Source organism: Miscanthus floridulus, chromosome 17, assembly GCF_019320115.1.
Source record: "Miscanthus floridulus cultivar M001 chromosome 17, ASM1932011v1, whole genome shotgun sequence".
NCBI lineage: Eukaryota > Viridiplantae > Streptophyta > Magnoliopsida > Poales > Poaceae > Miscanthus > Miscanthus floridulus.
The window spans coordinates 16052329-16078018 of NC_089596.1; the positions used below are offsets into that span (position 1 = coordinate 16052329).

General features: G+C 45.1%; 2 protein-coding genes across 2 annotated transcripts; both read left to right on the forward strand.

The window, feature by feature from the left end:
• The first annotated feature begins 9365 nt into the window (after positions 1 to 9365).
• On the forward strand, positions 9366 to 14393 carry LOC136517039 (trihelix transcription factor GT-3b-like). The gene is made up of 2 exons (XM_066510550.1): positions 9366 to 10750; positions 10945 to 14393. The coding sequence occupies exon 1, from the start codon at positions 9638 to 9640 to the stop codon at positions 10652 to 10654; it is 1017 nt and encodes a 338-aa protein (XP_066366647.1). The 5' UTR covers positions 9366 to 9637; the 3' UTR covers positions 10655 to 10750; positions 10945 to 14393.
• Positions 14394 to 19374: 4981 nt separating this feature from the next.
• Positions 19375 to 20311, forward strand: LOC136517851 (uncharacterized). Its single transcript, XM_066511498.1, has one exon. The coding sequence runs from the start codon at positions 19490 to 19492 to the stop codon at positions 19961 to 19963; it is 474 nt and encodes a 157-aa protein (XP_066367595.1). The 5' UTR covers positions 19375 to 19489; the 3' UTR covers positions 19964 to 20311.
• Positions 20312 to 25690: the final 5379 nt, after the last annotated feature.

Consider the following 25690-nt stretch of genomic DNA (forward strand, 5'->3'; position numbering starts at 1 on the left):
ATCGAATATGAACTACTATGGACTATAATTATGGATTGTGTGGACTATTAATATGCTCATATATATGGTTTTAGATGAATGTGTCATATATTTGTATGTTTGAACATGTTGTATTAAGGTTAAATATTAATCTCATATTTGTGTATGGATTGCATCAAAAAATAGGGGAAAATTATATCAAAATTTTCTGCCTAAAGTACGTATTAATCAGCAGCATTAGTTTTATCGGTTCAAAATAGTGATTGAAGTCTAAAATTGAATAGGCTTTTTAGTCATGCAATCTAGGGGAAATAGCCTTTACAGTGATTTGTCATGTCACCGTCGAATAGACTTTTCAGTGTCCTTCAAAATAGTGATTTAAGTCTAAAATCGAATAGGCTTTTCAGTGATGGAATCTAGGCTCTCCAGAGTCCTACGATGTAGGCTTTTCAGTGATTCTGAGTAGACTTTCTAGGAGCATTTATAGAACAAATACAATGGCTAGCAAACCTGCTTCCGCCTATATATATGTGTTCTATGATGCATTGCTAACCAAGAGGAAAACCAAACTAGTATTCGGTTTCGTTGGAGTAGGAATGTCTGGAGAGTTGTCTAGAGGAAAGGGTTTCAGGGAGTGGGAGAGGAAAGAGGGGGGACGAAGGGAACTCCCAATATGTGGGAGGGGTCTCTTGGGCCTGATTTCTTTGAGGAATCAGTGTATCAGTTTTCCCCCGAGAGCAAGAGTGATTTCACTAAAGAGTGCCCTCTTAGAGGATACAATAACAGGAAGGAAGATTAGCCAAAATACAAGCATAGTAAGGACTGCTTAGTGCAGATGTTCACTAAGGGGGTCGATGGAGGTCATCGCTTCTTTAAATGCCCGCGAGCATGGGTAATTACTATTATATTTTGTTTGTTAAATATATTTCTCGAATACCCTTACAACTCATAGGACATACTTATTGTAGTCTTCCGAGTCCAAAGAAAATTATGGGTTCACTAGGTGTGTCGATCCTCGACCAATTTATCCGCATTAGCAGTACATCTACTACCTGCAGGACCAAATCTTCAATCTACAAAGGAAAGTTAGCAGCGGGTACAAGGAAGATGAAGACGACAACAACAATGGTGCAAGTTCACAAGAGGCACTCTGCAATGATCCATATTGCACCTGCCCTAATCACAAGAACAAGGGGCCTCCGCCATCACCCCCGCCACCACCACCAACAACAATGGGAGGCTACTGTGGAGAAGGTGCAATACAATTTGCTATGTGGCCACACTACTAGGACGACCCTATCTTATTCACATGGCACATCCATGTGTTTCTTGTGCTTGTTGTTAGCTTCAATTACCTAAGATATGTTATGTTTAGTTCAGGACCTCTGTACCCTAGTTCGGTACATGTTCTCACATGCTATTTCATGTGTTGTGTGTTTGAATTATATAATGCCCTACTTCGTTAAGTTTTGTTTGCAGCACGTGATGTGATCACATTTCACTACGTCCGTAATATTAAACTGAATATTATAAGCACAAATAACGAAAACAACTATATAATGAAAAGTTCAATACTATGACATATTAAACAACACAATAATACTAGAAGTACGTGCCGACAAACTAAATAACGCAGTACATGACCAAAGCGTGCCCATACTTGTAGTGGATTACATGACAATACAATGAAATGTTCAACAGTAGACAACATTGTTCATGAATAAATCATAAAACTAGTAAGTAATGGAGACTACTGAGTGCAATAAGGCCACTTTCCTTTCCTCAGGGCATCGGGATTCTCCTCCATCGCTTCTTTCGCTCGGCGTGCACGCTCAAGCTTTTTCTCCCTCTCCTCCCTATATGTAGCAACATGCCTCCTTTCCTTCTCTTCCTTGTGCTCCTTTTTTACAGCCTCCTCTCCGCATCTCTTCTTCGTCATCTCCTTGTCCTCTGCCTCCCACCGCAACAGTTTCTGCATCCATTCCTTGTCTTCAGGCTTGATCTTAGTGTCGATCAACTGCTCTAAATCACAGAGCGGTGGAGGGGTCTGTAAAAAATTCAATTGTTATAAAACAAAAAAAATCATGCAAGATTTCATATGACACAAAATAATTATTACACAACATCAATTCATCACCATCTTGTTAATACGGCGCTGATGAAGTGTAGGCTCAAACGCAAAATTGGAACACATCCAATACCTCTGCCTATACGTGTCCTCTTCATCGAACTTGGCTACCTTGTAAGGATCGCCGCAAAAGCACATGGGCACTAGAACACCACTAGGTAGAGGCAATGGGTCGAAGGCATTTTCGGTCATCTGGCCATAACTATAATTTAGGCATTTTCGTTCTAAGAACCGAAAGCAATTAACATTAAACCCTACACCTAGGGTTTCCCATTTGATCCACAACAATGAACCTATATCATAACAACGTGCGCTGATGTTATCTTGGTTTGGTAGCTTTTCCACGTCTTGGCATCCTATGGTTGTATAATATAAATATTAAAATTGCATGAAACCCTAAGTAATGACGATTCTTAAGTTAAAAAATCCGACTAATATATACCGAATCGATTCAAAAAAAACCTAGGAGGGAGCGAGGATACCTTGCTCTCGAAGATCTACGGATCAAATCAAAGTTTCTAAGGTCCAATATGCCGATTCGTGAGGTATGGTGAAGTGGGGAGAGAAAAAAACCGGAGATGGAGGAGAAAGAAGAGAAAGAAGGCTCGGGCAAGAAGGTTGGGCGCCGGGTTAAAACACAAGCTCGGCGCCAATAATCACGGCACCAAGCTCGGCGCCGAGCTTTATGCCAAGATCCACGGCGTCGAGCTCGGCGCCAACAACCCTGGCGCCGAACTAGCTGCCATGTCAGCACACATGCCGCCAACGTGGCCCCGACCTAGGCGCCAGAATCTATTGCGCCGAGACATGTAAGCTCTGCGCCACCAACGATGACGCCGAACTAAGGATCCAGATTTTAAAATCATACCTTTAGTGATATATTTGTGGATTTAAAAAAAAGGCTAAAAAATAAAAAATTCGGACGGTCGCACGGGCCTGCTGACATGCTGCTGCAACGTCTCTATCTTGCAAGGTCATCTTGGGCTTTGCTTATTTTCTTTTGAGGTGATCTTGGGCTTTGTTGGTCACTACCGAGATGGGCCAGCCAGAAGACAAAGAAAGGTTAGCACTGGAGCTTTGTTCCAGGACCGACTGAAGAATGTGAGGGATGGTCCTTACCTCTGATGAGTCTACCGACGAGCTAGTGAGTGACACCAATTAAGCAAAGCATGTACGCACGGAGCAGCACAAGAAGTCGGCGGTGAATTCTCGAGTATCGGCGACGCGGCAACATTTCAGCTTTGTGGTCCTTCCTCTCATCTTGGATATGCACGGGCGGCGAAGACCCTTGAGGCTCGACAGACAACGGCAAGCAGTAGCCGTCGAATGGCCAAATGGTCGCAGTGAACCGTGTTGGCGGCCACCGTGATGCTCATCGCCGCATTCCGCACGGCCAGCGAGTAGATCACGCTGGGGATCAGCCACCCGGCCCCCACGACCACGCGAAGCCGGCCACGTACACGCACACGAACAGCACGATGCACATGGCGTAGTGCTCCAAGATGTCGCCCGTCCCGCTCATGCCGAACTGCAGCCCGATGAACGTCCCCACAAGGATCTGCCAGAGCCCGGCCGTCAAGAAGAATCATGCATGGATGCTCGATCGATCATGCATGGAGGCTAATTAATGGCGGCTATATATATTGATCATCTGCGTGACGACGGAGAAGACGTTGACGAGGCCGGTGATGACGGAGGAGACGAGGGTGGCGTTCTGATTGAACCCGACGGTCTTGAAGAGCACCGGTGCGTAGAACGTGATGACGTTGATGCAAAAACGGGTAGGATTGCAGACGTACGTGGGTGGGATTGTAACCCACGTAAGACTGAATCTTTGGTTTACATCTTATATGTAAGATCTGGCTCGCATAGTACAACGTATAGATCGAACGGTTGTTATAAAGGAAGAGCAAGATCGCGCATGACGAAGGGTTCATATAGCACGACATATAGATCAAACCACTACTGGAAACCAGCACTTTACCGAGTGCCTGCGGCACTCGGCAAAGCCCGAAATATACTCGACCAAGGCTTTGCCGAGTGCTTTTTGTCGGGCACTCGGCAAAGCCTTTGCCTAGTGCCGAAAAAGCACTCGGCAAAGATTTACACTCGGCAAAATGAAAATGAGAAAAAACCCCAAAAATAATAGCAAATTTATTTTTGGGGGAGGCCGCCACCGACAAGCGCCCGTCCGTCCAGCACCACCAGCCATCGAAGTCGCTGCATTTTTTGCGCAAAATGAAAATGAGAAAAACCCCAAAAATAATAGCAATTTTTTTTCGGGGGAGGCCGCCACCGGCCGGCAAGCGCCCGTCCGTCCAGCACCACCAGCCATCGAAGTCGCTGCATTTTTTGCGCAAAATTCGCGGCTAACGCGGCCGGCAGGATTCGAACTCACGACCTCTCCCTCGCGTGTCTGCTGCTCTACCACTGCACTACACTGTCACTTGTGTCTAGATTTCGTTATCTATCCTCATATATTATACTAAACTGAGACTAAATTGCTTGTTTGAGGCCCTAAACGAATTCAAATCAAAAAGCGGTCAACTATAAAGTTTTATAACTTTTCGAGATCTACAATTTTCATTTAGGAAGTTTTTCCATCCGAGGTCGTTTGAAAAATTCGAATTTCAAATTTGAGAGATTAAAACGTAGTTTTGCATGATAAGATGATTTCAAATTAAAAAGTTGTCAACTACATAGTTTCATAACTTTTGGAGATCTACAATTTTCATTTAGGAAGTTTTTCCATCCGAGGTCTTTTGAAAAATTCAAATTTTAAAATTTTCAAATTCAAACGTCGTTTTTGCATGACAAGATGATTTCAAATCAAAATGTTGTCAACTACAAAATTTCATAACTTCTCAAGATCTACAAAGTTTATTTTGGTCATTTGTTCATCCGACATAGTGATAGTAACATTATTCACAAATCTTATATATCTCTCTTCTACTTTCATGAAACTAATATAAGAGATATGAGAGATATGTAGATTTTATGAACAACGTTATTGTCGCTTTGTCAAATAAAGAAATGACCAAAATAAACTTTGTAGATCTTGAAAAGTTATATAACTTTGTAGTTGAAAAGTTTTTTATTTGAATTCATTTAGGACCTTAAAAATTGCTTTGAAAAAAATGATTTGTCGAGGGCAAAAAAAAAATGCATACAGCAAAATGCCTCTTCGTCGAGTGCAAAAAAAGGCACTCGGCAAAATACATCTTTGCTGAGTGTCAAAAAAAAAGGCACTCGGCAAAGACGCATTTTGCCGAATGCCGAAAAATGGCACTCGGCAAAATACATCTTTGCCGAGTGCCGAAAAAAAACACTCGGCAAAGCCATCTTTGCCGAGTGCCGAAAAAAAAAACACTCGGCAAAACCGTCCTTGCCGAGTGCCCGATAAAATACACTCGGTAAAACTTCCGGCACTCGGCAAAGTGCCGGTTTCCCATAGTGAACCGTTATTATAGAGAGAGCCCACCTTAAAAAAAAAACTCACTCTTTTACCGTGTGACTAGAAAAGAATTTCGTAAAAAAAACTTTTCCGCGCTCGCTCACGTCCGGTTGGTAGGACTCGAGAACACACAGGCGGTCGTACATATACAAAATTAAAAGTTGTACCGCATCGTACAGTAGATTGCAACGCGTGAATGAACGAGTCACGTCCCCGCCCAGGGCCCAGCAGGCAACCAGCAATCATCTTTCACGGGTCATGGGTCGCGGACTCGCGGCGCTCTCCGGCGGCCGGCTCCTGCCTGTCCGCCTGCTCCCTGCTGGCCGGCTAGCTGTGATTACTTGCCGCGCAGGTCAAGGCCATGCCCATGACACGTCCCCGTCTGGGGCCGCCACCGGCCTGGACGACGCGGACGCGAGCTCACGACCTGCTCCTCCTGCATGCCGCATGCCGCATGCCGCAGCCGGTGGAGAGATGCTTCGCAGCAAAGGAAGACTCGCAATGGCCTTTGCCGTCTGACGACGCGCTGTCGTCCGCCTGACGCCACCCGCCACTCCACGCAGGGGCCGGCCCGGGCCCCGCGGGCCCACCGTAGGCATGCTGCATGACCGCTCGGATCCTTTGTGAACGCCGCCGTCTCGCGCCACGTTGCGGCGGCGGCGGCGCCCCCCGACGCCGGGCTCATGCATGGCTGCAGTAATGGCAACGTTAACCTTTAACGACCTCTTGCTTACTGAAGCTTCTTTTGTGCGTGTGTCTGCATTTTACGCTAATTAGATTTTTCTTAATTAACTAAAGTGGTGCTCCAAATCCAAAATCGATGTACTTATTGAAGACTCTTACGATTGTGTCACGTTTAGTGTCGAGGATTGAAATTTTGTATGAAGTTTCATAAGAACGGGTTGAGCTAGGCCTGGTTTAGTTCGCAAAAAAATTTGAGAAATGGTACTGTAGCACTTTCGTTGTTATTTGACAATTAATGTCCAATCATAGTCTAATTAGGCTTAAAAAATTCGTCTCGTGAATTTCGTCTAAACTGTGTAATTAGTTTTATTTTTTATTTATATTTAATGCTTCATGCATACATCTAAAGATTCGATGTGACGGAGAATTTTGAAAATTTTTATAAAATGGAAGAGAACTAAACAGCACCCTAGCATTAACACTCCTCAACTACAAGACAACGAAAGACACATGGAATGAATAAATTAATTGGACCAGCGACAACTCATCAGTCCATTGAAATTTGGAACTTGGTTCGCTCCAACGGTCCAACCTTATAAATGTGATTGACTGACAGTTTTGCCAGCCCAACCGCTTCCTTTTTTTTCAGCGTGGCTTATCAGCCACAACAGTATTTTTTTTTCACAACAAATCAGCATCAGTCGAACTTATCAACTTAGAAACCAATCAACAAACAGGCTCTTTGCAAAATCGCTCAATCGACCGTGTGTTTAAGTTGATGCCATTCATACACCCGAAAAGGTTATGTATAGTTGGGGTTCATTTTCCAGTCTCATTGCTAGTCTGACGACGCGCTGTCGTCCGCCTGACGCCACCCGCCACTCCACGCAGGGGCCGGCCCGGGCCCCGCGGGCCCACCGTAGGCATGCTGCATGACCGCTCGGATCCTTTGTGAACGCCGCCGTCTCGCGCCACGTTGCGGCGGCGGCGGCGCCCCCCGACGCCGGGCTCATGCATGGCTGCAGTAATGGCAACGTTAACCTTTAACGACCTCTTGTTTACTGAAGCTTCTTTTGTGCGTGTGTCTGCATTTTACGCTAATTAGATTTTTCTTAATTAACTAAAGTGGTGCTCCAAATCCAAAATCGATGTACTTATTGAAGACTCTTACGATTGTGTCACGTTTAGTGTCGAGGATTGAAATACTACGTTGAAATTTTGTATGAAGTTTCATAAGAACGGGTTGAGCTAGCATTAACACTCCTCAACTACAAGACAACGAAAGACACATGGAATGAATAAATTAATTGGACCAGCGACAACTCATCAGTCCATTGAAATTTGGAACTTGGTTCGCTCCAACGGTCCAACCTTATTATAAATGTGATTGACTGACAGTTTTGCCAGCCCAACCGCTTCCTTCTTTTTCAGCCCGTTCGTGACTTATCACTCAGCCAATAGTGTTTTTCTCTCACAACAAACCAGCACCAGCCGAACTTATCAGCCTAGAAACCAACCAGCGAACAGGCTCTTTGCAAAATCGCTCAATCGACCATGTGTTTGAGTTGATGACATTCATACACCCGAAAAGGTTATGTATAGTTGGGGTTCATTTTCCAGTCTCATTGCTAGTTGACCTTTGGAGTACTCTCTTCTTTTTGCAGCTTTAGCGTTTTGTTCTAGTCCACCACTCCAACCAACTGATGTAATCGATATGAGATTAGCTATGGTATTTAGCATTAATTGTTATGCCGGGAGACGCAAGCGAGACAAGATAGTCCGTCTCAGTGAAGAGTTCCATAGCGTTTTTTTTCAAGAATGCCACATCAGATAAAATACAATGAAATTTGAATGAAACAATCACTCTAGATGCATATTTTTATTCTATAGTTTCATATATATTTAACTCCATGACTCATTACGAGTTGGTAACTATGCCAGAGAGTTTCATCCCCATAAAACTTATTTCTTCTCGCTCTTTTTAAATATGGTGCCATGTCATCAAAAAATGCCTACGTGATAGCTTATTAAATGCGGATGAAATTCCCACTATGCACGTTGGTATTATCAACAATGCACTCGTGTATCGGTGTATCAGCAATGGCGACATACAATTCTCGCCTTTCTCGGTTCCTAGCTTGATGGCAGCAAGCTATTAATAATAAGTCAAGTCTAGATATGACGTTGAGAGCCATTCATCAGTTTATTTCTGCTAGATATGTGCTCTCTCTGTCTAAAAAAAAGACGTTATAGGATTTGTGTCAGTCAATTTTTGGTAACTTTGATTAAGTTTCTATAAATTTAGTTAAACTTCAAACAATAATTGTACCTCTCACTCCTCGAGAAGTCTACTTTTCTAAATTTAACTAAATTTATAGAAAATAATATATTACACCCTGCATTCTCTTTTAGCACATGCATATCAAGATCCAAACTTTAAAATCTTTGACCAATAATTTGCCTAACATTTTTCTATTATTATAAATTTATTATACAAACTTGATACAGTCAAATTCGTAACTAACCGTAGTATCCAATTATCCTAGGTTTATAGGCGTCATGTCAAGTTGCGCCTTATAAACGATCACAGTGGGGATAACATGGATATTTCCAAATAAGTTACTAAAAAAATATGGACCATGATTAACCTACTCATATTCATCGCGCATCATAAATATCAGTATATTTTGTTGTATATTTAGGCCTTGTTTAGTTGGAGAAATTTTTTGGGAAATGATACTGTAGCACTTTCGTTGTTATTTGGCAATTAGTGTCCAATCATAGTCTAATTAGGCTTAAAAGATTCGTCTCGTGAATTTCGTCTAAACTGTGTAATTAGTTTTTTTATTTATATTTAATGCTTCATGCATACGTCCAAAGATTCGATGTGACGGGGAATCTTGAAATTTTTTACAAAATAAAGTGGAACTAAACGGTGCCTTAGCTAAACTTTTAAAAAAACTTTGACTCATAGGAAAGTGAGGTGCACACTTAGGATAACATGGATATTTACAACGGAGGGAGTACTAGGCGGAATTGATTAGTCGTGTGCCACGTAGCAGCACATTGGCAATTAAAGTCAGGAGATAGAAATGGAGCCTCACCACCCCGGGAAGCATGAAAGAAAGCAATATGAAAGCAAGCCGTTTCGGCGTTGAAACCCAGCAGCAGGCCAAGGCAACAACAGATTTTCTTCTTTCTCTTTGGTCTCGGGTCCGGCCGGGAAACTCGGCTGCTCTTGACTTCCATTCCATTCCATCCCAATTCCCACCACTGACCTGACCGCCCGCCCTCGATCACATCATCCCTTCCCTTCCTTTCCCCGGCGTCCAAATCCATCCATCCCTATCCCCACCCCACCTCGCCGTCCCACTCCCATCCACCGCCGCGCCATGGATCCCTTCCACCACCTCAACACCTCCTTCTCCAACCCGTACCACCCGCTGCTCTCCCCGTCGCCGCCGCCCCACCCGCACTTCCCACCGCTCCCGCCGTCGCCGCTTATCGAGCCACCACAGCTGCCCTCCGCCTCGGCCGCCTCCAGCGCCGCTAGCCTCGAGCGGGAGCGCCTGCCGCAGTGGTCCCACGCCGAGACGGCCGCGTTCCTCGCCGTCCGCGCCGACCTCGACCACTCCTTCCTCACCACTAAGCGCAACAAGGCGCTCTGGGAGGCCGTCTCCGCGCGCCTCCACGCGCAGGGCTTCGCGCGCACCCCGGACCAGTGCAAGTCCAAGTGGAAGAACCTCGTCACCAGGCTCAAGGGCACCGAGGCCGCCGCGGCCGTCGTCGACCCGGCCTCCGCCGGTCAGTCGCAGCAGCAGCAGCAGCAGCCGAGGCCGCAGTTCCCGTTCCACGACGAGGTGAGGCGGATCTTCGACGACAGGGCCGAGCGCGCGCAAGCATTGGAGAGGAAGAGGGACAAGGGGAAGGGCGTGCGGGACGACGAAGGCGCCGGCGAGGGGGAGGAAGTCGACGAGTACGAGGAAGACGAAGAGACCGAGGCGGACGCCGCGGCGGGCGACGAGGAGCTGGCGGCGGACGCGAGCAGGGCCGGCGGCGGCGGCGCTGGGACGAAGAAGCGAAGGCGGAAGCAGCAGGCGGCGCGGGCTGCCAGTAGGGCGGCCGCGGATCAGGGCGAGGTGGAGGCCATGCTGCGGGAGTTCATGCGCCGCCAGGACGAGATTGAGGAGCGCTGGGTGGAGGCCGCCGAGGCGCGCGAGGTCGAGCGCCGCGCTCGCGAGGAGGAGTGGCGCGCAGCCATGGTCGCGCTCGGCGAGGAGCGCCTCGCGCTCGTGCGCCGGTGGCGAGAGCGCGAGGACGCCTGGCGCGCGCGCGCCGAGGAGCGCGAGGAGAGGCGCCACCAGCTCGTCGCAGCGCTGCTCGCCAAGCTCGGCGGCGGCGACTCGTGATGAGTCGTCGTCGTCATGCATCCATCGATCGATCAGCTAGCCCTCGATTGCGTGCGACGCGACCTCGCTCGTCCATCCAAAACCCCTTGCCCACCGGTACGAGCCACATAACCTTCGCACGCCCCACTCGCTCATCGTCATGTCTTCTTCATCCGTACCGTACCGTAGTGCACAACTTAACTAAAGCTAGCTGCATAAACCTCCATGCATTGATCGATCGATCTACTGCTAATCATATAAATCTTCTGATGCACACAACACTGCTTCTTTGTTGGATTATTCTTGCTCAGGAGCAACGATGTTTCACCGCGAAGCGCACGCATCGGCCGGATAGCTACTCTACTTTATTTAGATGGTCGTCGATCACTCGATCCATCCATCCATGATCTTTGTTGATTGGGGTTTCTCTGCTAGGCAACTAGTGAGAGCAGGTTAGTAATATAATGAGGTGTATGCATGCTCATGCTCATCAGGTGGTGAAAAGGGTTCATGATTTATTGCAGCTCATGCAATCTCATCTTTGTTTATTAGCCACGCACCCTAATGATGATAACTGATACCACCTCTGGTACTAACTAGCTTAGCTAGTCTCATCATCAGCTTCAGGATCGGCTTTGAGCTTTCTGGCTTTACAAGTGCATGGATGCATGCTAGCTTCTCCTTGGTACTTCTCCATAGATCTCCCTCTTCCCTGGCTCGTCTTTAGTCTTTCCAAGATGATCTGTAGGACCTCCCGCACCATGGTCGGTGCTTTCCACTCGAAAACGGGTGTGTGCCTCAGTGATGATATGTCTCTGCAGGGCTTGCGTAGCTTTTGCGCGACGCGGCCTAGTAGCCGCAAGATCTTTCTTGGTTTCCCTCTCTTTTCAGTTGCATGGGTAAAGATATATATGCATCTCACTAGCGAAAAGAGATTTGCATCTGAAAAGTTGTAGGACTGGACTGGCCGGCTAGGATGATCAGGAAAGAGAGGAGAGGATGCATGGTGGATACTGGGAGCACATGGTTGCTGATAGAGGGTGCAGGAGGCTGCTTTGCTTTGCTTATCATACAGGGAGGGTATCGATGCCCTGCGGTGCGGCCTTCCTGTTGCATATGCATAATCTTGCAAAAATTCAGAGGTGTCCAACAGAAGCTACTGCTGCATATACACGATCAAACTAGCTACTAGCTAATCATGCATCTAGATTATTGTGTGGTATGGTGTGCTTGCTTGTTTGAATGATAATTAGTATCGTTAATTACAGGATCAGGTCCTCCCTAATGATGTGTGAACCGCGTGTCATAGAATGCATCATGGCTTCTGGCAGACAGTGGGCGCATCGCATGCGTGTGTGGTATGAACCCATCAGCACGCACAATGTGTACGTAGGGAAAAGTAGCAGGGTCGTAGTATGAAACCGCGTTACATATGTAGCACATCATATCCCAGAGATCGATGTTTTTGGCCGAGAAATTGCTGGCCCTATATATAATATGTGGTTTAGCTAGTTGACCAAGTGATGTCAGGTTCTCTTTTATAGTTAATGTTTATTATACGCATATATATATGTGTGGGTTGCATCACCATTCATATGCTAATAAAATTCATCAAAGCTAGATCGATCTGTGCTTTTATTAATAGATAACTCTGCCATTTATTTGAAGCAAAATTGCTGTGGCTTGTGTGAATCCTTTAGGTGAAAGCCAAATGGTACAATTGCATACAAGACTTTGAGGTCCAGACTTCCTAGCTGTAAACTTTAGTGCATATGCTACCTGCTAACATTCTAGACGATAGTGCGTGTGGTCATAACAACAGCTTGTCGGGGAAGCTGGTTAGTTCACTTGTTAGTTGCGCTATTGGCATGATCATGAGTTCATGCATGTTACTAGGGAAAAAAAACTAAGATGTGTGAGTGTGACAAACAGATACCCCCTCCGTTCAAAAAAAAATGCAATTATAGGAAACGTGCCCGTCAAAGTAGCCTAACTTTAACCAAGTTTGTAGTAAATAGTATTAGCATTTATGTCTCAAAATAAATTTATTATGAAAATATATTCGATAACTAAACTAATGATACTTATTTGGTCTCATGAGTATTAGTACATTTTCATATAATTTTAGTCAAAGTAGAAACTGTTTGACTTCTCGAGATGTTAGAATTGCATTCTTTTGTGGACGGAGGGAGTACATATGAGGACAAACTACAACAGTACATAGTAACATTTGGTTTTCACTTGCCTCCAGTTTTGTCCAGAGCTCACATATTGAAGGTAACTGTGAAACCCTAGCCCATGGTCGGGCCAGTTGGGCCAGACCAAATCCATGGCACTGTAACACCAGGGCACTGTAGCTTTGGCACAGTGTTCCTAGTTTAGTCCGGTACCAGAAATGGAACCAGAGCTAGACCAGCTTAAAAGCCTGGGCCGGAGAACTGAAAATATGAACGTGGCCAAGAGAGTCGATCATGAGCATTTGTTCCGTATGGGTAAGCTAGTTGGATAGCTTGATGAGGACCTCGAATCCTTTAAGGGTGGCTAGGATGTGAAACCCTAGCCCATGGGCCAGTTGAGCCGGACCAAATTTGTGGTACTGTAGCTTTTGGCACATGTTCCTAGTTTAGTCCCATACCAAGTCTGGACCTGGGAGGTGAATAACTCCGGTGATCACCATTTTTGCGTGAAGCGAGGACGAAAACACAAGAGAGTTATTCGTATGTGTGACCCATTCAACATGTAGAGTGGGCCTTAGCCGTCTTCCCGGGTCTGGGCGTTACAGTAATCGAGTACAACTGTACGAGTTGTACAGGTAATCTGTTATCTTACACCGTCAAGCAACTTATTTTATTCTATTTATGAGTTACTTGTGCAGATAATTAAGATCATAATGACGGGCAAAGTGACATCAGCTTATCATGTTTCCTTGACCTACTAGTATACATCTGTAAGCAAATTGGCTAGTTGGTACGTCCAGCTTTCTTGACATGTCTGGTTCATCACTGTTCACTTTTGATGAGCGTGCTCTTGTTGAGTGTTCACAATGGCAACAGGCAATCAAAGGACACGTTTGTTGTCAGTATTTCCTTGGTTTTAGCCCCAGGCCGACACAAATAATGGACTTTTAGTGAAAATTACAGTGTTCCTAGTTTAGTCCCATACCGTAAATGGAACCAGAGCTAGACCAGTTTAAAAGCCTGGGTCTGAGAGGTGAATAACTCCGGTGATCATCCTTTTTGCGTGAAGCGAGAACGAAAACGCAAGAGAGTTATTCGTAGGTATGGCCCATTCAAAATGTAGAATGGGCCTTAGCCGTCTTCTCGGGTCGGGGCGTTACAGTAATCTGTTATCTTACACCGTCAAGCAGCTTATTTTATTCTATTTATGAGTTACTTGTGCAGATGATTAAGATCATAATGACGGGAAAAGTGACATCAGCTTATCATGTTTCCTTGACCTACTAGTATACATCTGTAAGCAAATTGGCTAGTTGGTACGTCCAGTTTTCTTGACATGTCTTGTTCATCACTGTTCACTTTTGATGAGCGTGCTCTTGTTGAGTGTTCACAATGGCAACAGGCAATCAAAGGACACGTTTGTTGTCAGTATTTCCTTGGTTTTAGCCCCAGGCCAACACAAATAATGGACTTTTAGTGAAAATTACTGGCCATTTGATAGATTAACGACACTGCCTGTGTCAGGATATTTATTTGGCAGCTAAACTGGTAGCCCTTTAGATAATTGTTAGTTTACTCCAACTCTAAACAATGGGTATATATTGTTTATTAGAATGGATTCAGCTAACTTGTATTCATGCCTTTATATGCATCTGTTATTGCTTTTGTGGTGTGAGGAATTCCTGATGTCAGTCTGATTTCATACTTCGATGAATACTTGATCGACATTTTGTGGTTAGTAAATGTAGACTAGCCTCCTTATTTCATACACTAGGTGGTAGTAGTAGTTCCAAAAGAATAATACTGGCAATTTCTTTGGCAGTATCAAAGATGAACCAGGGGTAGTTGGAAACCAGTAAAATACTTTGGCCGGGGTAGTTGGAAACCAGTAAAATAAGCCATATTGGTTGTACTGCATGGAAAGAAATTGACCATACGTAGTCTACACACATATCTATGATCCAGTAAGCAAGCAGTAGTTTATTTGCATGCATGATTCGCCAGTCAATATTCTGCCCTAGCAGCTAGTGTGAAGTCAAGCAAGGGTAGCAGCACATGTATGGCCAAAATCTAGAGGAGACTGCTTGACGCGCAAATGATATAAATAAACCTAAATGTATATATAAATATTCTGCAATTGAAGCACCAACGTCGAGATATGATTGATAGACGATGTGGACTCCCCAGTAGACAACGACCAATTGTCTGTCCTATAAGATGATGCAAGGTCGTCAGACAGAAAGAGGATGATGATGGAGCGATGGACGGAGATTCGGAGAGTGGCAACAAATTGCACTGATCAAGTTGCATTATTGAAGTGGTACATAAGGTTGTACTACATAATTTGACTACTAACTGACACTTATGCGTGTACTGTGGCAGAGAGCGATCGATGATATGCAAACGTTGTTGCTTGCACGCTTTGACAAGTAATCGATATAAAAGGGGCCGTTTGGATTCCTTTATTTTGGAGAAATTAAAATCTACTTAATGAATTAGGTTATTTGGCTTGAAATTTGAATTCCATAATATTACCAAGCTCATAAATAAGCATATCTCAAATTCATAGGGTGAGAGATGGAAATTGATTCAATAGATCACTATGCTATAATTTTACTCTCTAACTTATAGCACACTCTTTAACTCACTTCTCTACAATATAAATGCAACATATACATGTGTCCCTTGTATGCCTAACAATAAATATATAAATATATTCCATATACAACAATATTAGCTTAATTAATCTATGTCTAAATTATAATTATTAGAATGAAATTCAATTTCAAGGATCCAAACGGACCCTAAAGGAAATTCTAGTTTGCATGTGTATCGAAGACATATATATAGCTAGAAATACAATGTACTTCCTCCGTCTTAAATAATTGTACATCTGGAGTACTCGAACTTTGAGTATCCATAATTATATATATCTCCAATAAAAGTTTATTACAAAAAATATATGCCATGGGTAATCTTATGACATTTCATGAACAATAAGTAACATTTATATGCATGAATGCATCTTAGTTTAGACTGCAACCAATGAACAAATTTTCAGCAGGGCAAATTTTTTGGCCTTGTCGTCACTGTGCTCCCTCCATTCATCTTTATAAGGCATATTTTATTTTGTTAGAACGAGCCTTTGATCATAATTGTCCTTACGTGATTTTTGAGACAAGATTGTTCGTAATTAATTCATATAAAAAAACTTAATTATGATTGCAATAAGTATTACATAAATGTAAGTAATGGTGTGACTATTGATAAAAAAATTCTTGACCAAAATACAAGATGAATGGCACTTTCATGAACAGTAACATTTATATGCATCTTAGACTGCAACCATTGAACAACTTTAGTTTTTGGTCTTCTCACATTGAGACTAGCAAAGTTATTACGTGGTTTTTTATATCGACAAAGACGTCATCCACTACTAAAACAATAACACAAGAAAATCGTATCAAATCGAGGATTTAAACTTTAATTGACAGTTTTACAAGAATGGGTTAATAAACCAGTTGAGCTAAGCTTAATTCGCCAACAACAGATAGCTAGTATTTGTGTATATATTGTTACCTTGACCTAGGGTTAGCTTAGGAAATTCAGTACGTAACTAGTTTCTTGAAATTTGAGAGAGGGATTATGCATCCGGGTACTATCAATGTGGCTATGCACATATATCTTCCTCGCCACAAAAAAAAATTTACGGTAATGCTGGCAAGTGGCCGTCCCTTTTGCACGGACGCTCCATTTGTGGGCCGCGACGTCAGCCCAAGACCCCCCCCCCCCCCCTCCATTTCTGAATAATACTCGTTCCTATCCGCTCACTTGCTCCTATCCGCTCGCCTGAGCCTCCATCCAGCGTTCAGCCTCCTCCGTCCCTGCCAGGTGTGGCGCGCGGCCTCCTCCGAATTGCGATGCTCAGCTGTCGGCCCTGCCAGATGCAGCTTGCCGCTGCCCTCTTCTAATCGCGCGTCTGCTGCCTTCCTGCCGCGTTGCGCTACCGATGCCTCCCTTCCACGTCGTGCAACCACGCCGATGGTCCGCCGCCTACAAGTGTCGCCAGGCTGCCCGCTTCAGTGAACTCCGCACACCGACAAGCCTCCATTCTTCCGAGCAGTAAGGAGATATTACGCTGAAAGCACATGTTGCAAGCATACTTTTCAATTGTTTCAGATATTTTAGATGTATGTTGCGAGTGGTTCATATGGATGTTGTAAATGTAGATCGGGATATTGCACATGTTGCAGTGGTTGTACAAGTATGTTGCAAACATCTGTTCCAAATGTTTCTTCCGTTTTTTCACACGTACGTTGCAAGTGTTTCTTTTTGGATGTTGCATATGTTTCACACATATATTGCAAGTGTTTTATCTGGATAATATTGCATATGTTTTGCAATGAATTTTTCAAGTGTCTTCATGTGTTTTTTGCAAGTATATTTCAGAAGCATGTTTTAAGTATTTTATCTGTCTTTAGACGCATGTTGCAAATATTTTATCAAAAGTAGATCGGGTGTCTTTGCTGGGGACTCATCTACCATAGCCGCCTGCTATGAGGCGCCCTACCATGGTCTCTTATTAACTCTTACTATTCTTATACATCAGCACGGAAGAAGAACAAGGAATTCCATCTCCACTGGCCAGTTAGGTGCTGTTTAGTTTCCAAAATTTTGTAAAATTTTTTAAGATTTTTCGTCACATCGAATCTTTGGACGCATGCATGAAGCATTAAATATAAATAAAAAATAAAACTAATTACACAGTTTAGACGAAATTCACGAGACGAATCTTTTAAGCCTAATTAGACTATGATTGAACACTAATTGTCAAATAACAACGAAAGTGCTACAGTGCCATTTTCCAAAAAGATTCGCCAACTAAACAAAGCCTTAGATCATAAATAAGGAAATCAAAACCCAATGCTACGTGGAGGTTTGAACACAAGAGTGTGGAATGGAAAAAAGAAAATGTGTGAATGCATAGGCGGCGCACGCTCGGCGCGCGTGTGGAAATCGATCGATCTGCCGCTTGCTTCCGGGCCGGCGCTCATGCATGCATGTGTGAAAGAAAATAATCTTCCCGGCGGGCGGCTGCAGTGCACGTAATCACGCACGCCCACAAGTCATCCACGCACCGATATGATGCAGCATGGCGTGTTCGTCGTCTGAGCCTTTGAAAGTACTAGGATTTCTTCTTCACTTGTTTTTTCTGTTCTGCACGCCGGCTTGACTGGACAAGTCCGGAGCTATGACCTGGGAAACTTGTGGGAGAAGCCGAGCGTGACGTCATGGAGCCGAGACCTGTTTCTCAGGCTAGGTCAAGAGAGGACAGGGAGAGTGAGTGATAGACTAGAGAGCTTGTTCGGCTGGCCACAATCTGCTGACGGGTCAGTTTTTTTTTTCAACCAAAATAGTATTTTTCTCTTAAAAAAAACCTACTGCTACAGTGTTTTCCGGTTAATGCTAGCCGAACGGCCTGTAGTCCGGATCTAATAGGCGTCTAACTGGGCCTTCCAGTACTTATGCAGTTACACCTATGGGCTACTCTAGTTTGGGCCTCCAGAGCTCGGGGTAGATGGGCCGTAAATTTCTTTTGAGCAAAAGACCGTAAATGGGTCTAGTTCGTCTTGCATCTCCAGCAGGGGAGCACTAGCAGCCAAGGCCCGTTGCGCATCCAATCCGACCCAAGAGGCGCGCGCTCTGCCGAAGCTCTCACTAAAAAATCCACTCGGATCCACCACAGTGAATTTCTTGATATTCCTTTGAGCTTTGATCAATCCTTGTGCCTCCTTTGTTGGCATCGGAAAAGAAGTGAGTAGATCCAGCTGACAAAATAACAATAAAGGTGCTGTGAAAAAGCTGGTCATGTTTTACATGGGCCATGGAAGGGCGATGGAGAAAGAAAGGAGGGATAGCAGTAGAGTAGCAGGTTAATGTGCTGTCGCAGCAAATTAGCTAACGGGAGTAGTAATGATTTACCTATGCACAACAAAGTAAGTTCTCCTGCAATCGCTCTTTTTATCAACTGGGAAAGTCTCGTGGGTCTCTTGCGTGCTAGCTGAACAAGCTGGGGAAAACTTTTGTGGCCAACGTTGCACTTCACTAATATGAGATGATGATAGAGAATATTACCACAAGTCCTAGGTGTCTGGTAATAAATAACTTACTTATTTTGCTGAAATTTATTGTTTTTTTTCTCTCCAACGTTAACACTAGTCTTATTTTACTATTTTACTCCGTATTATTCAGTACAGATTTATTATAGAGCTGAGCACAGTCCCTTGGTAACAGAAAGTACTCATGATGATTCAGTTAGTAATCAGCAACAGCAAATTTACTGGAGACTGAAGTTTGTTGATTCTGTGGTGCATCAAACATTCATTCCAACCCATTGTGTCTTATTTTTTTCATTTCAATTATCACAGCATGTGCCTATGCAAGTCCTCAGCGCACGCTAATCATATAGCAGTTGCTGTCAAATCAAACAAAAAAATCATATAGCAGCAGACGGGTGAGGTTCAGGCTTAGCTTAGCCGCTTAGGGGCGCCCCCAACCGCAGCTTTTGCATGTGCATCAGCCTACTACTCAATCCATTATCCATCCATACACAATGCCGCTGCGAGCTCGCACAGGCTCACACCTCACTAGCTAAAAATATCTTCTTTCTTATCCATCCATGGAGACGGCTGCGGTGCTCACCATCCACTCCACCTCACATGTCTGTCTGCAGTGTCCTGCTGTTGCTGCTCCCGCTCATGGCCAGCGGCGGAGGGGAGGAGTGGCATCAGCAGCGGCAGCCATGCCGCGCCGGCAGCCGTGCGCCGGCAGGATCCGGGCTCTGCCGTCGGCGGAGGTCATCAGCGAGATCCTGAGCCCGAAGCTGGTGCCCGGCTCGCCCTCCGACACCGGCGACGTCTCCTCGCTCGTGCCGGTCAGTGCTCTGATGCTGCTCTTCTACTTCGTGTCCAACTGGGTGGTGCCCGAGCTGCTCATGAAGCGCCTCAACGAGCCCAAGCTCGAGGACGAAGCTGCTGCTGCAGCAGCATCGATGTCGTCCGGCCCAGCGGACGGCATCGACGCCTCGCCCCGTAAAATCCGCCTCAAGGTGAAGAAGAAGAAGAACGGGAAAGCAACCATCGTGAAGGTCTAATTAGCTAGCAGGAGTATGTGCACGCATGGAGCCAGGCGTCTCTAAACACAAAGTACGTACGTACGTATTACCGACGTCATAGTAAGCTGTTGCCAATCAAAGAGTCTCCATCAGAGCATTGAAGAAGAAATACTCCAATAATTACTGTCAGATGATATGCACATTAGTGTGCTGTGTCTGTATTTGTCTTGTGATCGAATAAAAGCCACAGTGCTTATTTACACTACAACACGTCCATGGATGATGGATGTTACTGCCACACCTACGGGTATGTTTGATACCCATGTATCTTCCTTCGATAATGATATAATTAAGATGTCTAGACGGACGGACGTCTCCTTCTGCTCACTCCCGCACGCGCCGCTCACCCAGCGACCCTATCCGCTCGCCCCGTCCGCGCGCCCCAATGCTCGCTGCACCGTTTTCTCCTTGTGTCGCCGTGCCCATCCGCCCACGCCACTCCACCTCGCCACCGTCGGTCCCCCGCAGCACCGCACCCCCGCCGCGCCACGCCCCATCCCCTGCTGCCTCCTCCACACCGTATGCCCCACCAGGCCCAGTCTGCATCGGCCGCCTCCACCGCGCTTCCTCCTCGCCGCGGTCGGCTCGCTCGCCGCGATCGCCTCCACCGAGCTGGCGAGCTGCGACCGCCTACATGGAGCACGACGGATGCTCCAGCAAACAGGTGAGGGGGACGAGATTTGTGTGACGTCGCGCCTGCCGGCGAGTTGCCCGTGCCGCTACCGCACAGTGTGGTCCATGCACCGCCGTGCCTCCATTCGTCAAGCAAAGCCCATGCTGTAAGAGTATGTTTCCAGTGTTATGTTGCAAAAGTAGATTGGAATGTTGCATAAGTTGTAGTGGCTATACAAGTATGTTTCAAGTGTATGTTCAAAATGTTTCATCTTGTCGTCCGGCCCATCTGGATGTTGCATATGTTTTCACAGATATGAAGTGTTTTCAGGTGTTTTTGCAAGTGTTTCATACGCATGTTTCGAGTGTTTCAGCTGTCACGTACGTATGTTGCAAGTGTTTTATATGGATGTTTCCAAAATAGATCTGGTGTTGCAGCTAGTGTTTTAGATGCATGTTTCATGTGTTTTATCTGCCTTCAGACGTATGTTGCAAGTGTTGTATCCGGATGTTTCAAAAGTAGATCGTGTGTTTGTAGGGTCGAGATGGCAGACTAGAGGGGGGGTGAATAGTCCTTTCTAAAAATTAAACGCACCGGCTAACCGAAACAAACGCGGAAATAAAACTATCGGTCTAGCAAAGACTACACCTCTCTATCTATGTTCTCAAGCACATTAAAAAGATCCTAAACTAGCAACTAAGGTGCCGGGCTAGCTAGAGCTCACCTAACCAATTCAAGGAGCAAAGTCACATAAACCTATGCCACTAGTACTTCAAGCAACGGAAGAGCTCCTAAACATGCTAGTAAGTAAATGTATAAAGTCACCTAAGCTCACTAGCAATGCTCAATAACAAGGCTACACAAGTCAAATTATACGGCGCAAATTACTTAGCTACATAAACTAAGCAATGTGAATAATAAGGTTACTCAAACTGAATTAGTCACGTAAGGGAGCTACTTCTATGCTACACAAGCAAGAAGGTAACTAACAAGCTACACAAGCTAACTAATTACAAGAGCAACTACACAAGCACAATGAATGTGATTGTAATTACAAGCTTGTGTAAGAGGATGGCAAACCAACGGAAAGAGGATGACACGGTGATTTTTATCCCGAGGTTCACTTGGTTGCCACCAAGCTAGTCTCTGTTGTGTCGACCGATCACTTGGTGGTTCGATGGCTAATTGGCAACACCCGCCAAGCCCACACGTTGGGCACCGCAACAACCTACCCCAAAAGTGAGGGTAGCTCAATGACACGCTCTACTAGTGTTGCTCTTCGCGGCTCCCGCGGGATGAGCACGGTACCCCTCACAAATCCTTCTCTGGAGCACCGCACAAACTTCCTTGCGTGCTTCGACGGAGACCACCACCAAGCCATCTAGGAGGTGGCAACCTCCAAGAGTAACAAGCACCATTGGCTTGCAACTCGATCACCTAGTGCCACTTGATGTAATTCTCACAATACAATCGCACTAGAATCACTCACTCGCAATCGGATGCAACCACTATATGCACAAGTGAGTTAGAGACTCTCCTAGCACTCCCCAAGCATAGACACTAAGTCCCAAGGGTGCTAAGCATGTGCCAAGGCCGGCCACACACTCCTTTTATAGCCCCAAGGGCTAAAATAGTTGTTACCCTTTTCATCCTAATTTCTACACACTGACCGGACTCACCCCACAGTCCGGTCCAAAGTCCGGTCACTGAGATACAGCCACGTAGCCTCGCTGTTCGAAGATGACCGTTGCTCGCCAACGGCTAGCTCCCACGCGCGCATACTCCTGACCGGACACGCCTAGGTCCAGTGACCGGACGCGCCGAGGCCAAGTCCGATCACCAACGCGTCTCTACACAACTGACTGGACTCCCCTTTCTCCTATGACCGGACTCGACTCTCTCAGAGTTCGGTCACTTCCAGAGAGGTTCTAAAGAGCTCTTATGATGACCAGACGCATCAGGTCATCACTGACCAGACTCTCCTAGCGTTCGGTCGCTTCTGCTCGCTAAAGAAACATTGATCGAACTCTCGACCGGACTCACAAGCACTGACTGAACGTGTCCGGTCACAGAGTCTAGTCACAAACCTTTCATCACTAAAACAACCATAACTCTTAGCTCCGGAGTCCGATTTCAATGATCTTAGATATTTTGGAAAGTTTATTCAGAGGGCTACACATCCCACTTGCATATATGATCCAAAGCATAATGGATCAATACAAAATTCCAATACAAGACCATCATATAGTTCAGAACAAACCAAAAAACCTTTTTCACTTCTCCAAGTTGATCCAATTCAACTCCAACAACTTCTCCTTTGCAAATGTGCCCACACCACCAAGTCTACACCACCATGTGCAAGTGTGTTGGCATTTCACAAACATTTTTTCAAAGGATTAGTCACTCATTTCACCACGCCACTCGATCCAAGCAACGATGCAAAGTTAGATCGCTCGAGTGGCACTAGATGACCGATATGCAAATAAGTTTGTCCCTCTTGATAGTACGCACATCTATCCTAAACCCGGTCATAAACTTCTCTACTCACCTATGACCGGTGAAATGAAATGCCCTACAAATATACCTTTGCCTTGTGGTGGCAACAAGCGTTAGTAATGTCTTATTATTGACATCTAGTATGGAATGATTGATGCCGATGACATCATCGGTGTCCGGTGTACCATTGTCGAACTTTCTGAATAAATTCAATTTACAGCCCCGAGGCATTTTGATATTTCAAACAACATGCTACTCGAAAAAAGAGACAAAAAAACATGACAATTAGGATTGTTGGGGGTAAGAGCGGCCATGCCTAGCCCTTCCATGTAAAAAGACCTAACACCCAAGGGGTCCAAGGACATCCATGTAATTTATAAATCAAATGACGTAGGGAGGAAGATTGCCTCCTCCCACCTCCCCTATAAATAGAGTCCAAGGGGAAAGGACAAGGGGATTCCTCCTCATTCTTAAATCGGGGAAAATCTAATTGCTTCCATATGCGAATCGTGCTTTTGTTAGTTATTATAGATCAAATTGCGATTGCGATTGCCTGTACCTGATTATGTTTTGATTATGTCATATTATCATCACTGTCGGTTCTTGCCACCCCTGTTCAGTTGATGCAGGCATTTGGTTTTGATGCGTAATTCTGCATAAATTTCTTGTATTTGCAGTCGGTTATTCCTTGTAGATGAAAATTGCCTCCCCAAACTAGGGACAATCGAATTGTTTGTAGGTGTAAATTTGTCCTTGTATTATTGTTGATCAAATCACGATCGGCTCTTGATGAGTTATTACCTGCATAACCTGATGCGGATCATGTCATTCTTGTGCTTTGATTCAGTTCTTAGCTCCCCCATTTGATGCAGTCGCATCAAACATCACGGTTAGTTATTGATCGATATGTGATTCTGAATAATTAATTTTCTTATAGATGCTGTCCGTTCTTGCTTCTAGATGCAAATCATTGTTAATGCTTCTGCTATTACAGTACTTGATTGATGACCCCTTTATCAGTAAATTGCATGTGTTCTTTGTAATGACCCTCATGCTCTCACATGAAATGAAGCCATCGCGGAAGAAAAGACAGGAGGGTGGTGATCGGGCCAGAAGCAGCAGCGGCACACGCGAGTATATGTCTTGGATGCCAGAGGTCGTACCGAGCTTCCAAGAGGGCATTTCTTCCATCTTCACATGGTGTTGGCTCATACCGAGCTTCCAAGAGGGCATTTCTTCCATTTTCACATGGTGTTGGGCAAATGGAATTGTGAGGGACGTCCCGAGTATCTTTGGGACAGATGTGGAGGTTGTCACAACACCGCTTAGGGGCACACTTATAGTGAAAGATTGCTAGAAGTGGTATCAATGGCATAGATTTGTACGTGATTTGAAATCAAAGAGAAAACCACAAAGAAGAAGTATAAGGAATCAAGGAACTATATATATGCTTGGCGAGGATGTAAAACCAGTATACATGGGGAAGAACTACACGGATCTTGCTCCTAACAGGAAGCTCGGTAATAATGCTGGGTATTTATGAGTTCAGGAGAGCTTTCGACGCCTTATACGAGTACAAGGGAGGAGGCCCAAGAAGCGGTATCTAGGAAGTTGTTGGAAGGGTTGCAGTATTCATCAGTGAGGCTACCCGGTTCTCCTTTGTCGAGGACATAGGATGCAGTTCATTCACTGATGACAGTGTGAGTAGGCTGACTCGATAGTCCCTTAAAGTATTCACTTTTCCAGGAGCCGACTTACCAGTTAGTAATGGCACTTTTACAGGAACTGTACCAGAGACTCATATCGTAAGAAGACATTTTCAATTAGACACTACTAGTCGAGGACACGCGACAAGTTACGTTCTCATTTCACAGAGGTTCTTATCGCATCTTTCTATTCTATTCTTTATGGACCTGAGCTCACTTAATTGCTTTTTGAGGGGGCGCAGCTCATTATCTATGCATTTTCTCATAGGCAACAAATCAATGTCATAGCACCTTTTCCACTAATCACTGCACAGAAATACAAAAACAGAAGAGAGGGGCAGCCCAGACATGAGAGGACCACCACGCACAGCAACGATTTGCTGATTGAAAGCTCCCTAACTATGTGTCTGTGCGGAATCAGGAACCAAGTAAGTAAAACAAGCACAGGCTGACCTTCTCTGGTTGCAAAGGTAGGGTCACTATTCGGGTGTGATCATGGAACATATTGATTGTGTTCTAGCTGGCAAAACACCCCAAACAATTATGCACCATGGTCTTGAGATACAGTTTGCTGCAGACATTGTTCCGATGATCCGGGTGTCGCACATCCATCCATACGACAAGAGGAAGTTTGCCCACGACCCTATGCCAGATGTAATGTTTGAAGAGCCCATTGACCCACCTGAACAAATGGAAGGCGACGGCAAGAGGAACAAAAAGGGAAAGCACCGTCACAGCAAGGGTGGGGAGGGAAATGAGAAACAAGGGACCATCTGTCGGTGCTTCTTCATCTCGTTCATCATCACGCCGGAGGTACAGTCCGTCATCAGTGTCTTGCTCCTCTCCATCGCTGGACATTTTGCGGCGCCATTGTGTTGAAGAGAACAACAA

What these genes read in the sequence shown, in the direction of transcription:
- LOC136517039 (XM_066510550.1), top strand. Translation starts at nt 9,638, where the DNA reads ATGGATCCCTTCCACCACCTCAACACCTCCTTCTCCAACCCGTACCAC.
- LOC136517851 (XM_066511498.1), top strand. Translation starts at nt 19,490, where the DNA reads ATGGAGACGGCTGCGGTGCTCACCATCCACTCCACCTCACATGTCTGT.